Raw genomic sequence first — 16,027 nt, 5'->3', positions numbered from 1 at the left:
ATGTCCTGGAACGCAGGCTCCGTGCCATGGATCCTGCACCTAAGAACAGACCAGCATTGGCGGCCGCTCTGCAAACGATTTGGTGTCAGCTGCGTCCAGAGGACTATCAGGGACTTGTCGACTCACTTCCACGGCGTCTCATTGCAGTTCGCAGGGCCAGAGTAGGCCCCACACGCTATTAGGTGACTATCCCATGACATTTGATAAGTCAGTGTACATTTGTAAATACCGTTAAAAATAATGTATTCAATATAAGCCCGTAGATACATATGATTCAATTATGTGCTATACATGCTCAAAAACGGTATTCTCCATATCTCAAAATTTCGATAACTCGAAATAAAATTTAGCTCCCGAAGTAATTCGAGATATCGAGTTCTACTGTAATGGCGTATGACCTCCGAAGAGACCTGGTGCAGGTCTTTCGAGTTGATGCCGTGAGGATGGGGCCTAACTATAATGAATTCTAATGATGAAGACGGCACATGAACCACTGGAATTAATTAATGAAGATAGGTAAACTCAAGTCCTCATCCTGAGGTGGTGCATTTCCTTTCAGATGAGCTGCATGTACCATTTTAACCACATAACAGCCTCCTGCCATTCTTAAATTTCTGGCAGTTCCGGAAATCAAACCCGGGCCTTTGATGATTGCAGATAATAGTGCTTACCATTCCGCTACGAAGGTGGGCACTAATAAAGGTTGAAATCCCAGACCCGGCCAGGAGTCGAACCCGGGACCCCGTGGGCCAAAGCCAAACACGTTAATCATTTAGCCACGGAGCCGGGCTAAATTACATTGATAAGAGTCATACTTTAAAATATTTGTATAACGTGGCGACTCAATATGCGTTCTTCAAGAGTAGTTACACATTTGATCTTCGTATAGTTTACTACCCCCGAGCTGAGTGACTCAGACGGCAGAGTGCTGGTGGCCTTCTGAGCTCAAGTTGGAAGGTTAGATCCCGGCTCATTCCGGTGGTATTTGAAGGTACTGAAATACACCAGCCTAGGATCGGTAGATTACTGGTACGTAAAAGAACTTCCTCGGGACGAAATTCGGGCACCTCGGCGTCTCAGAAAAAAGGTAAAAGTAGTTAGTGGGATGCAAAACTATAATAATAATAATAATAATAATAATAATAATAATAATAATAATAATAATAATAATAATAATAATAATAATAATAATAATAATAATAATAACTTGAGGACCCGTGCAGCATCGTTATAAATAGATCAGATAACGTGTCTTGTTGCCTGCTGATGGATACAGTACTTTTGTATCCATCTCTTAGCACAGGCCAGAGTAAAGTGTAGCTTCCACCGAAGTCCCAGTCTTATCCATGGCTGTGACAATATGGAAGCTGCTGGGGTACGGGTGATGCTGAGTAATGACATTCAGAGCACGACTAGTGCATCTGACTGTTATGAAAAGTGTTGCTCATAGGGTCAGTCGTGCTGCAATAGCACTTTCTGACCCAGTGAGGAAAGCAATGGCAAACTACCTCACTCCTCGTCTTGCCTAGTACGCCTCATTTTGGTGCTGCCATTGGTTTTTGCGGTTTCCTTATAACCGCATAACCTTTGGTGGTGCTATTTGAGGATCCAACCAGCCTCTGGGCTGATGACCTAACAGACAGACAACGTGTCTTGATATAAAATTGCTGCCCGGGTACGTTTTTGAAGGTTTCTTTTTAAGATTTGTTCGTTCGTTCGTAATCTGTTTTCCCTCCAGGGACGGTTTTCCCCTCGGACTCAGCGATGGATCCCACCTCTACCGCCTCAAGGGCAGTGCCCTGGAGTTTCAAACTCTGGGTCGGGGGATACAACAGGGGAGGATGACCAGTACCTCGCCCAGGCGGCCTCACCTGCTATGCTGAACAGGGGCCTTGTGAGGAGATGGGAAGTTTGGAAGGGATAGACAAGGAAGAGGGAAGGAAGCGGCCGTGGCCTTAAGTTAGGTACCATCATGGCATTTGCCTGGAGGAGAAGTGGGAAACCACGGAAAACCACTTCTAGGATGGATAAGGAGGGAATCGAACCCCCCTCTACTCAGTTGACCTCCCGAGGCTGAGTGGACCCCGTTCCAGCCCTCGTACCACTTTTCAAATTTCGTGGCAGAGCCGGGAATTGAACCCGGGCCTCTGGGGGTGGCAGCTAATCACACTAACCACTACACCACAGATGCGGACTTTAGGATTTGTATCAACTGTTAATTATGCGTGAAGTTAACTTTTGTAGATTTCTTTTTTGTGACGTTGATAGATACTTTACTAACTATTTTTTTTTTTTTTTTTTTTTTTTACAATTTGGAACGTTTTTACGAGCTATTTTGTGGTTTCAGAGTTTTTGTTGTGCGTTTAATTTGAAGTTTTAGTTTTAGATTACCGAGCGAGTTGGCCATGCAGTTAAGGACGCGCTTGCATTCGGGAGACAGTGGGTTCGAGCCCCACTGTCAGCAGCTCTGAAGATGGTTTTTCGTGATTTCCCATTTTCACATCAGTCAAATGCTGGGGCTATACCTTAATTAACACCACGGCCGCTTTCTTCCCATTCCTAGCCCTTTCCTTTCCCATTGTCGCCATTCGATCTGTGTCGGTGCGACGCTAAACAAATAGTATTTTTTTGAAGGAACAAAAGTTTTAGATTATTTTGTTTCGCGTGGAACTTCGTCCTTGTGGTAGCCCAGATTGTTTGGGAAGTAGTTAACCCTTTTAAATAATAAAAAATAAGTGATAAATGATTTTCCGTGGTTTCCCATTTTCGCACCAGGTACATTCTGGGGCTGTAACTTAATTAAGACCACGGCCGCTTTCTTCCCACTCCTAGGCCTTTCCTATTCCATCGTCGCCATACGACCTATCTGTGTTCGTGAGACGTAAAGCAAATTGTAAAAATAAACAACAACAAAAACGTTTCAGTTGTAACATTTCTAGAAAGCTGTCCTTTTACTCTTCTGTGTCCCATCTGCTTTTGCCATTCTCAACCCTTCCTCTCTACACAGACTACTGTAGATCAGAAGTGCTTCTTCTTCTTCTTCTTCTTAGGACTTCTTCTTCATACGGAGGTTGGCGACCCATGTAGCCAGTTCTGATCTTGACAATGCGACATTAAAAGCTTTTCCTGATGTACACCTGTGCCATCTTCGGATGTCATATAGCCATGAATTTCTCCGTCTACCAACGGACCGTTTCCCTTGTTATCTTTCCTTCAATAATTAGCTGTATTAATTGATACCGCTCGCCCATCATAACATGTCCTAAGTATTGTTTTCCTTTGTTTTATAATAAGTAACAGTACTTTTTACTTTTTCATCCAATGAAGTACCCCGATATTTGAAATTTTCAATATCCAAGGTATGCGCAAGTGACAATACAAATACATTTCAAAAGCATCTATAGATCTACGTTTTTCGGTGCTTGTATCCAGGGTCCAGCTTTCACATTCATATAGGAGAATGGGGAATATTGCACCTGATCCGGGCTCATCAGGGCATCATTTAAGCAACTTAGTTTCACAAATAAATCTCGAATGGAAATTTGTAGGATGAAAACTTCGGAGATCAATCCCGGGCATCGAAGCCCCATCCTCCCTACTTTCACTATCTCAACGGCTAAGCTCAAAAGCATACGGGCAGTGGACTGTTCGATAAAAAGTGGGCACTAAATTTTAATATAGTCAAAGTAGGGTGTTATATAACATGAGAGGAATATACTGTACTACTGAATGAGATGTTTGTTCCCAATCAAACAAAAATTTTAATTAACTGATTGATTCATAAAATAAATTTGTACGAGACAATGTCATAAATAAATCAACTATCTGGAGGGTGCCTCCTTGTCCATGTCAGTCTGTTTTATATCTGTCTATAATCTGGCATCTCCAATCATCTTGTAAGCAGGCACCTAGGAATTTACACTTTTCATTGAATAAGGGCATCCCCTTGTTTTATTATCGACATCCGCTGGTATCTGTTATATTACTGCACAACAAACATAGGATTAAATATATACACTGGGATGGCACCGCTCGGGAAACGAACACAATTATTCGGCAACTTTCATGGTGGTGAAGTATTTAATGAAACACGGTTACGCACATTCCCATAATCATAAAAATCATATCGCCGTATTTTGCCTACTACCATAATGAATTATTACAGTATCCATATGCATGTTTCTCTAGGATTATCTTATTATAGACAACTATATCACAAAGCGGACCCAAGCAACATTGGTTTCCTGTTAGACACCATAAACATCAATATGTTCATCATGTTCATCATGTTTATCACATGAACATAAAAAGTGTAATCACCTGAGAGTACAAGGACAAAGAATACACTTCACAGATAAGAATGCATATAGAAATTGTGATCCTTCCAGGTTTCGAACTCATGTTCTTCTGGTTTCGGGGGGCATATCTGAAAACCCTACCTTCGATCTAATTTAATAAGAAAAATGGATGGAATCGCCTCATCTAATAAGACATCGAGTCTGCAACGTTGATGGGAATATATAATTGGTATGCGACTCTTAACACTATGAGCAGGTGGAGAGGACTTCTCGTATGAATGTCCTGAGATGTTCACAACCGAGCGAACTCATCTCCGGGCTTAGCATTCTTTCGCACTAAAGAGGTCGTAAATCTATCTCTGAGCGGTAACCTGCATTCGTCAGCTGGGAGAACGCTTTCCCTTTCGCTCCCAGCCTATGCATTGAAGTCATTTCACACGTCTATCGCCTTGTCCAGGCACATCATCATTTATTGTTACCACATATCATTTTATCAAAGATCCGGCTCTAGTGAGCCTAACAATGATTACAATAGTAATTCTTTCATCTTTCTGGTCTGTCATCTCAAACACTGCCAAACGAGCCATCTCTCCTCCTCTCGCACACTAGTATCTCAAACCACATTGTTCATTCATTTAGAAGACTCTATTTCACCAAGTAATTTAACTAACACAACGTCACGCACCCCGAATTATGTCTTTATCTTCATCTGGTTGCAGTCTTAAGGTTAAGAGGCGGCGTATTACCAGCCTTACTCGTGAAGCATTGAAACAAATTACAATTGAAATGTTATGATGACTCATAACGACTAATGGAAATGTAGTGACTTAGAACGTCTATTGAAGTATTAATCCCATCTTTAAAATGCTTCACACACAACAAACACTAATTCATGCAAGAAATTCCACGGGATAAATTGTGATTACTCCAATCACAAAAGAAATCCATATAAAGACCTATTAATTAAAAGCCTCACTCCCTTCGAAACACACGTATGGTGCTCACCTATCCTTGAGATATTTACATGCTAGAGAAAATTAGATTACACAAGTTTTGAAATTTTACACGCGATATGAAATTCATGCTTAGAGCAATGGAATGTACTTAACGCATCTGCTTGTAATCGGCTGTCATTAGAAGGTACAGCTGGGGGATTTAAGCTGCCATGACGGAAGCTTCGTTACTGGAGGGTGCTTGGTTCATCTTCTTCTTCTGGGTCCCGTACATGATGGCTTGATCTGCAGAATGCCGTTGGACGTTCTAGGCGGTCCCTGGTGATATGAATGCAGGCATAAGGCGCGACTCTCGTAGATTCCTCTCTTGGGTCCGACGATCACTCTCGTACATGTAGGCAAATGATGTAATGTTTTATGCATCATCAAATAACCTGCTATGGCTAGACACACTCATGGATTCAAGTGAACTAACCGAGTAACGATTGAGTCTCTGTAGCTCACTACTCATTCCCTTTATAACACGGCACAGTCGATGATTTCCGTTGTTTTATATGAGCGTCACACTTTCAATCAGACACTATTCGCTGGCTATATTAGTACTTCCTATTATTCGATTTGCGTCTTCCCACCTACACTTGCTTTACTCACGGCATTTTCAGAACATATCGGCAACTCACTACGTTCGCACATTCAACAGAAGATACCCACTCTTTCATTTTACACATGAACCGCCACTGACTCTAATAGTATGTATTCCCTTAACATGTGAATATGTTAATATGGGAACTACCAGCACCTACACTCACACACACATCCTTCCTTCATCCCGTACAATAGGGTTATATATTCACATGGAAGTGTCTGTTATAACACAGACTTAAGTTGAGCACAGTACTTCAAAGTGAATGGTGCACAATACTTTTCAGTCACACTGAATTACAATAACTGATCACACTGGCACACACTGACCGATGAAGTTTCACAGCTAACACGTAACAACTGCGGTAGACTGTATTAGAATGGAATACTATGGGCTAGGGGGGTTTCTTATATAGTGAAACCAGCTTGTCACCTAGATTGTTGGTAAGCCCCGCCCACTTGCAAAATTCTTTCCGTTAATAATGATTTCTCAGAGTCGTGTGAGTAGTCACATTGTGGCCCAAAGTTCCACTTTCCACTGACTGAGTTTCATTTAAATCGCATCGCTGGATCTCTCGTAATCTTTTAAACGTTCTCTTGAAAATTCGCGGTTCAGTTATTACCTCCTGGGGATTCGCTCATTTCTTTCGAGCGGTGCGATCCTAACATCTGTTTCTTATTTACGTACATCTGTCAAAGGTGCGTCATTACCGATACTCTCGTTATGTAGTACATTTTCTGACATCATTACTTTGTATAAAGTACGCCGATTCAAATGAGTCCATAAGTTTCCGTAGCGTGTATCAAAACTTTTATTATTATTATTATTATTATTATTATTATTATTATTAACAACTGAATACAGACGTGCCATCTTTCAAATTTAAAAAAAAATCAGGAGATATCTTTGCAGCATATGCCGACATGTTACGACACGTCATTGATGACGTAACTTTGAAGAATATTATTTAACAAATTACGTAATTTTTCTTAATGCTGAAATACTGCATGTACCTGGGCTTTAGAACATATGACTACTCATTGTAACTGCCTTAGGGATTTTCAAGAATTTATGAAGTAGATTTATACACAAAGCAATTGGACTTGATTAACGGGTCTTAAGGTTAATTTTTTCCAGAATTCCTTTTCGGGAACCTTTGATCTGAATTGTGTTTTTGCCCTTGTGAATATTCTAAAAAATAGTCCAACAATCAGTATTGTTATGTGGAAATGATAAAATAAAAAGCATTACATTAGAGATTCTGTATTCTTTAAGAAGACCACCAGCTGATTGCATCTGTCTTTCCAGTGACCGCTGAACATCAATTCTCTCCAGCTACTCAACGAACGATAATAATAAAAAATACGGTACACGAATACTAAATCTGTTCTCAAGTCTCTGCGATCAGGGGAGAGGGAGAGGGTACCAAAAATAGGGAGTCTCCCGCTTAAATCGGGGGAGTTGGCAGGTCTGTGAATACTATGGGTTGGCACCAGTGGATATACAGGGAAATCGCTGAGAATATCCAGCTCTTGTGTTAAAACACTGTGATAGACTCCGCCTTCTGACCCAAATTCTCTCCTGCGCTTGGCGTGGCTCTTCTCATCTCAGTCTGCAAATAGAGAGCGTAATTCCAAGGTCTCGCTGTACATAGCTCTCTTTTCCTCTGTGCGCGTAACTAGACCCTCGTCCTCCTAGCTGGCGCAGCGCTACTCGTATCCCGGTCTGGGCTAATAATACTCACTACGACCAAATATGTCACAGAATGTCGCGGGAAACAGCATATATTATTTGTTGGACCTCATGACATGCCAGGGCATGGTTACAATATGTAGCAGCGGGTCATGCGGATTAATATTTAAACTACAATTCTTTCTGGCCTGGTCACTCAATTAAGTAACCTTATTGATTTCTCCTTCCACTAACCAAATTAAGAGGACACTTAATAAGCTTACCTTCACTTCTGCACGATCTACCGTCGTCGAGCAGAGAGAATCCCTGGCGGCATACGCAGTGGAAACTGCCCATGGTGTTAATACATGTCTGGTCACATGGCTTCTCCAGGCACTCATCGATATCTGCCAACAAATATTTACAGTATAATAGAACTCCTTTCTGTCCATACCAACACATTTCATTTGCTAAAGTTTATTTTTCTATTTGCTTTACGTCGCACCGATACAGATAGGTCTTATGGCAACGATGGGACAGGAAAGGCCTAGGAATAGGAAGGAAGCGGCCGTGGGCCTGGTGTGAAAATGGGAAACCACGGAAAACCATCTTCAGGGATGCCGAAAGTGGGATTCGAACCCACTGTCTCCCGGATGCGAGCCTACAGCTGCGCGCCCTTAACAGCACGGCTAACTCGTCCGGTTGCCAAAGATTTAACGTCGCACTAATTCAGAAAAATATTCGGCGAGAGTGGGATAGAAAAGGGCAAGGACCAGGACAGGAAGGAAGCAGTCGTGGCCGGAATTAAGATACAGTCCCAGCGTTTACCTGGTATGAAAATGGGAAACCATGAAAAGCCATCTTTTGGGCTACCTATGGTGGAGTTCGAGGCCACCATTCCCCGAATGCAAGTTTACAGCTACTCGTCCCACACCGCGCAGCAAACTCGCTCGGTAATGAATAATTATACCATCGTGAAGTGATAAATAAGAAGTTGGAGGTTCCTTTCCCAGGTCATTGTTGTTTGGACAGGGGTCCATAGTTGACAGACCATGCCATCCTACATGCCTTGCTGAACGTTTCTTCTCTTCATAGAATTGTTTGCTAGCTGTATCTACTCTCATCGTTAAAGCCCAGAATTACACTGAGAATATCGTCGCACTCATCAAGTGACACTCTAGCTTGGCAGCGGTTGTCTTGGCAGTCCAATACCCGTAATGATCTGTTCGTTTTGCTTCATATCTCCTCCTATCCATTGATCCTATTCACGTTCTGACCTCCCTCTCTTTCTCTCCCTCTACTTTTCATACACATGAAATTTTTCTCCAAAACTGAGCGGGCCCTGGTTGATCCAAGAGTATTTAGCAAGTTAAACCTATACAATGTGCGTCTTAAATCAGATATGTTCACATCTTTTTATTGAAATAATAAAATTACCAGCTACAGAGATGATCCAAGACCTCATCAACACCATCACATCACAACACAGGACACAATCGTCTTGAACCGATACTAGTGATGGTGTGGCCTCAAAAGTGAACAGAAGTCAAGGGTCAGTGTCCGTGAATATTCGCAAACATCTAAACTAATTGTTGTGTACTCATCTGTTCCGTTGAAAGGAATGAGGCAATGAGTACCTGTATCGCGTTGTTACCACTGATGACCATTTTGTCACCATTACGAGGCAGACGTAACTTACAACGTCTGTGCTTCTAGGGAAGCACTCTCCCCTCTCACAGTACCGTAATCTCTGCTGGAAAATTGTTAATTTATTTTTATTTCAACGTACATGAATTTTACTCAATTCACCGAACATGGGTAAAGTCAACTCGGAACGTTACTGTATAATGTTTCTACCTCTGCGCCTCAGACGAGAGCAGAGGCCGGATGAGTCTTTGTAGGATTACGCTAGGTTACTCGAGTTTCGCGAATGATCAGTTCTGACCATTTTTCCACACACGATTGCGCGTAAACGTCTCCAAAACGTTTTCATCTAAATAACAAAATGACAAGCTGTACTCTCCAAGTGTCTTTTAACGGTAAAGTCCTCAGACACAATAACTATTCAAAGTACTTAGGTATAACATTTGATCGGACACTCTCCTTCAAGCAATATCTAGTAAATACAGCAGCAAAGATTAGGACTCGTAACAACATTCTGCAGAAGTTGTGTGATACAACCTGGGGTGCTTCTGCAACTACCTTGAGATGTTCTGCCCTTGGTTTAGTTTTCTCTGCGGCAGAATACTGTGCTCCTGTGTGGATCAACAGCTGCCATGTGAAACTTGTGGACACTCAACTCAACAACACAATGAGGATTATTTCAGGCGTAATAAGATCAACACCTACCCACTGGCTTCCTGTATTGAGCAACATCATGCCTCCTTCATTCCGTAGAGCACAAGCACTGTTGAGAGAATACTCCAAGATAAATGAGAACCCTGACTTGCCCATCCACTCCAAAATTCCTGACCTTCAGAGGAACCGGTTGAAATCTAGACATCCGCCAGTCAAGTTCGCTCAGAAGCTCACAGAAGACAATTTCAACCCCCTATGCCCAATGGAAGGAAGAATGGATCTCAAAAACAAGTGAACATCTCTGGCCTTTCTTCCCACCTAATTCGAGGTCTGATCTCCCAAGAAGAACTTGGCCCATCCTTAATAGGATTCGATGTGGTCATGGAGTCTGTGCCGCGTCCCTGTATAAATGGGGAAAGACACAATCCCCCGAGTGTGACTGTGGTGCTCCTTTTCAAACCATCCAACACATTGTAAAGGAGTGTAGCAGCAGAGCCTACACTGGAGATTGTCCCCCTGTGGGTGGGGGCGATAGAATAACACCCACGGTATCCCCTGCCTGTCGTAAGAGGCGACTAAAAGGGGCTCTAGGGGCTCTGAACTTTGGAGCGTGGGTTGGCGACCACGGAGCCCTTAGCTGAGTCGTGGCATTGCTTCCACTTACTTGTGCCGGGCTCCTAACTTTCATCTATCCTATCCGACCTCTCTTGGTCAACTCTTGTTCTTTTCCGACCCCGACGCTATTAGGTTTGCGAGGGCTAGGGAGTCTTTCATTTTCACGCCCCTTCGTGGCCCTTGTCTTCCTTTGGCCGATTTTCATTTTTCGAAGTGTCGGATCCCTTCCATTTCTTCCCTCTGATCAGTGTTATATAGAGGATGGTTGCCTAGTTGTACTTCCTCTTAAAACAATAATCACCACCACCACCCTGGAGATTGGTTTGATTTTATAGAGGCCAATACAGAGGCTCTAGAATGGATAACAACTTTGGACATTAAAATATAATGTACTTGCTTTCCTGTTTCTGCATATATATGCCATACGATAAATAAATAAATCTCCAAAGGGTGTAAGTTATATGCATTTCGCGTACATGAAGACATTGCATCGTTTTTGTTTTCCGAAAGCTTTTACTAGTTAATGAATGAATTAATTAATTTAGTGTACGGCTTTTAGTATTGGGACTGTTCCAGGACATGTTCGGCTTGCCTGGTGCAGGTCTTTCCATTCGACTACCATGGGTGACTTGCACGTCTGGATGTGAGATGATAAATGATGATGATGATGGCGATGATGCGGTAGAGAGAGGGTGAAACTCTGTGTCGGCTCATAGCCTCCTCCTGTTGAATAGCACCAATGGGTCTGTTCAAGGCTCCACCCAACGGATGAATCACCATCAGCAGCTCCAATTTGTGAGAACACAGCGGAGAAATCTGGAATTGAAGAAAGGATTTTGGCACGCTTTCTAGAGACCGAGATCGTATACTACCCCCTCTCTTACCCTGCCGGCCAACGTTCTAATGATGAAATTTTTTCATGAACGGGACTCGAACCGGCTAACCACGGTGTTAGACCATTATAGACTTGACACCTTAACGATCATAGCTACGAGGTGAGCTAGTTTCTACATGTATCAATGGTGTTAAAAGCATCACACTGATGTCTTTTGGAGATACTGTACTGTCAGCACGATTCATTTACTTATTGGTGCCGTCAGAAGGTGGCACTCTTCTTTCAGTTGTATAAGGAGTCAGTACTGTGCTTACTGAGGTAACACCATTGTCTTTGGTAATGCTCATGCGCCAGACATGCTACTTTTCTATAGCTTGTCAGTGGTAGATAGGCAGGCTAGTTAGGAGCATCATCTTTTACAGTTTTCCAAGTTTTCAATGCATATGAAAGAGACATTAATATAGAAAAGACTATTCAACCAAATCATCAGTGAGGTGGCATTGCACATAAAAATTTGCAAATCCTTCTTTTTCACTAATAAGTCCCGGTCTAGAAAGCAAATAACAACGGTTCGGTTTTAGGAAAGTTTATTCCACTGAAGATCACCTTGTAGGATTCCAGCAAGATATAGCAGATATCTTGGATTCAGGAGGTCAAGTGGACTGTATCGCGATTGACCTCTCTAAAGCATTTGATAGGGTGGATCATGGGAGACTACTGACAAAAATGAGTGCAACTGGACTAGACCAAAGAGTGACTGAATGGGTTGTTATATTTCTAGAAAATAGATCTCAGAGAGTTAGAGTACGCGAAGCTTTATCTGACCCTGTAATAATTAAGAGGGGAATTACTCAAGGCAGTATTATTGGACCTTTATGTTTTCTTATATATACCTAACTTATATGCTATGAGTAAAAAAGTGGAATCAGAGGTACCGGTAAGGCTTTTTTGCGGATTATGTTATTCTGTATAGAGTGATAAATAAGTTACAAGATTGTGAGCAACTGCAACATGACCTCGATAATGTGAGATGGACGGTAGGCAATGGCATGATGATAAACGGGGTTAAAAGTCAGGTTGTGAGTTTCACAAAGAGGAAAAGTCCTCTCAGCTTTAATTACTGCACTGATGGGGGCGAAAGTTCCTTTTGGGGATCATTGTAAGTATCTGGGTGTTAATATAAGGAAAGATCTTTATTGGGGTAATCACATAAATCGGATTGTAAATAAAGTGTACAGACCTCTGCACATGGTTATAAGGGTGTTTAGGGGTTGTAGTAAGGATGTAAAGGAGAGGACATATACGTCTCTGGTAAGACCCCAACTAGAGTATGGTTCCAGTGTGTGGGACACTCACCAGGATTACTTGATTCATGAACTGGAAATAATCCAAAGAAAAGCAGCTCGATTTGTTCTGGATGATTTCCGACAATAGAGTAGCGTTACAAAAATGTTGCAAAGTTTGGGCTGGGAAGAATTGGGAGAAAGGAGACGATCTGCTCGACTAAGTGGTATATTCCGAGCTGTTAGCGGGAGACGGCGTGGAATGACATTAGTAGACGAATAAATTCGAGTGGCGTCTTTAAAAGTAGGAAAGATCACAATATGAAGATAAAGTTGGAATTCAAGAGGACAAATTGGGGCAAATATTCATTTATAGGAAGGGGAGTTAGGGATTGGAATAACTTACCAAGGGAGACGTTCAATAAATTTCCAATTTCTTTGAAATCATTTAAGAAAAGGCTAGGAAAACAACAGATAGGGAATCTGCCAACCGGGCGACTGCCCTAAATGCAGATCAGTATTGATTGATTGATTGATTCGTCGCGGTGGCAACGCGTCAGCTCATAAACTGTAGACCTTTAGCCTAAGCAGCGTTCACTTAGTAGGCTAAGATTCATCACGGCTGTAAAACCATGGTTTTTGGTAAGTTTGGAATAGAAAAGCGTTAGAGCTCGGAAGAAAGTGGCCGTGGCCGTAATTAAGGTAAAGACCTGACATTTGTCTTGCTTTAAAATAGGAAACTACGGAAAAAAAAAATCAGGGCTGTCGATGGCGAGGTTCGAACCCTCGATCTCCAGAACACAAGCCTACAGCTATGTGACCAATACTCCGCAGCTAAGTCGCTCGGTACTTTGCTGTACAATGAATAATTATGGTACGATTTCATGCGAAGGAATGTACGAGAGTGTTCTATAATGAAGACACACACAACAATTATATCAAAATATGGATACAGAATTCATAAATTCCGGAAGAGACATTTTACACTACATATTCTACTTTCCATCATAGTCGAAAGAACAGTTTTTTAGAAGACATAGATAGGTCTTATGGCGACGATGGGATAGGAAAGGGCTAGGAGTGGGAAGGAAGTGGCCGTAGTTTTAATTAAGGTAGAATCCCAGCATTTGCCTGGTGTGAAAAGTGGGAAAGCATGGAAAACCATCTTCAGGGCTGCCGACAGTGGGGTTCGAACGCACTATCCCTCGAATGTAAGACCACAGCTGCGCGCCCCTAACCGCACGGCTCAGTAGTCGAGAGAACATTTGAATATTTGTCCCAGCGTTTCACAAGTGTAAAAATTACTTCGCGCTACTGTTCTATCTAAGGTTTCCATGAATGATGCTATTTGAGCAATTTAATAAACTTTGATGTTATGTATCTGTCACTGGTGGACTGCCGGCCTTCGAGCTCCAAGTCGCGCTTTTTGAAGGGCGGAAGAAAGTCCTTTCGACACTCCATGTCGTACGATGGCAGCACGTAAAAGTTCTCTGGTGAAACGTTTGGGATTTACTTGACAAAATATTAATTAATTACAACCATTGGTCGCCTAATAGAGATCCTTTTCTCTACCATCTGGTAGAGTAGGAAAGGAACGTCGAAATTTTCATCCAAGTGTGAAGTCCTTGGTTTGCCTCTTCTTTGCTCTGGATTTTCATTCAAACCTTTTCGACAGTTATAAGACACGGCGGAAGATCTAAGCCAAGTGAAAATTGGAATGTGGAGCAGTAAATTTCACGAGAGATAAAACGGTGGAATCTATCGTGCTGTTACGAGGTATACAATGCCCGAAGCGCAAAGGAAGCGAAGTAGGCTAAGCCAGTGCATTGCCATTAAACTCGGAATAAATCACTCATGATTGCTTACCTATCGAAGACTTCGAAATTCTCATCAACGAAAACTTTACATTTATTTGACGTGTTTTAGTATTTGTAAGTAGCAGATGATAGCAGAATCCTTCACCTTGCTTGACAGCACTATGCATTTGCTGAGTTGGTAGCTATTCATAATTTTGTAGGAAGTAGTCTGTTCTTCTATCATAACTACAAAATTAATGATATTATGAATGGCCAGATTATGGACGTTAGTCACGTATTTCATTAACGTCTTCTGAGGTTCCAGTCAAGCATTAATAATGCATTATAAGACAAGTACCCAGTGGTTTGATATGTAAGTGGATTCTGTCATTTTATTAGGTATTAAAATTTCTGCGGTTCGACCTTGTCTTTTAAAATGAATTTTAGGAAGATTCTTAGTTGACTAACGCCGTAAAAAGAGGATATGAACTAACCCCCACACTTCACGTGAACATTGGTTGAGGATGCCACTTTATTTCGCCTAGATTTTACCAAGTAATATATATATATATCTCATAACCTTCCAACTACATTACAGTCGGTGTTGACGGAATGGATTTGAACCTACCTTTCGAACGTAAGCTTATAGATACACGGCTCGCACCGTGCAGCCGTTATTATTATTATTATTATTATTATTATTATTATTATTATTATTATTATTATTATTATTATTATTATTATTATTATTATTATTATTATTATTATTATAATTCTTCTTCTTCTTCATCGTAGTAGCAGTAGTATTCCGAGTCCCGCGGTGGAGTAGTGCGTCCGCCACTTACCAGAAGGCTCCGGATTCGATTCCCGGCCAGTATAAGGAACTTAATCTAGACTGAGTGCTGGAATAAGGGTTCACTGAAACTCGCGAAGCCAACTGAGGAACTGTTTGTTACGAGAGACAGCGAACCCTGTCGCGAAAGGTAAGCAGTTCGGCTGACGATGTCATCACTCTGACCACGAGGTACTCCAGTATCTGCAGGTCATCCAGCCGGACAGTAGTCGTTTTGGCAGACCAACGCCTTTAGTGGGCTGTTGCTTCACAGGTTTGTTTCTTCTTCTTCTTCTTCTTCTTCGACTGCTTTTACCCACACATGTGGGGTCGGAGGTGCGAACTATGTCGCACATGTGGATTTGGCCCTGCTTTATAGCCGGATGCCCTTCATGACACTAACCCTCCATGCAGGGATGTAAGCAAACATCCCGTCCCCGAGCCAGAAGAATTAATCACAAGCGATTAAAATTCCCGACCCGGCCTGGAATCGAACCCGGGTCCCTCTGCACCGAAGGCCTCAACGCTGACCATTCAGCCAAGGAGTCGGACGTTATTATTATTATTATTATTATTATTATTATTATTATTATTATTATTGTTATTATTATTATTATTATTATTATTTGTAGAGTGGCCGCGATTAGTATTTTGACTCAATTATGTTACCTGAGGTTGACCAGACCCTCAAAACTGGATTAAACTCGTGGGAAAGCTGTAAATCGAATCCAGGTTTTCCTAAGCTATAATCTGTCCTACAGTACGGGGTCGGGAAGTACGTATCTCAGCGTGCGTGGCTTTGA

General features: G+C 41.9%; 1 protein-coding gene across 1 annotated transcript in view; it reads right to left on the bottom strand.

Moving 5' to 3' along the window:
• Positions 1–16,027, bottom strand: part of slow (slowdown) — a 665,232-nt gene that overhangs the window by 32,701 nt on the left and 616,504 nt on the right. The window contains exon 5 of the mRNA XM_067146546.2: positions 7,850–7,972. Within this exon, the coding sequence (XP_067002647.2) occupies positions 7,850–7,972 (123 nt within the window). The remainder of the gene's footprint in view (positions 1–7,849; positions 7,973–16,027) is intronic.

The sequence above is a fragment of the Anabrus simplex genome, chromosome 4, assembly GCF_040414725.1.
Source record: "Anabrus simplex isolate iqAnaSimp1 chromosome 4, ASM4041472v1, whole genome shotgun sequence".
NCBI lineage: Eukaryota > Metazoa > Arthropoda > Insecta > Orthoptera > Tettigoniidae > Anabrus > Anabrus simplex.
Note: the sequence above shows the minus strand (reverse complement) of the source record. Positions and strands in the feature narration are given on the sequence as shown.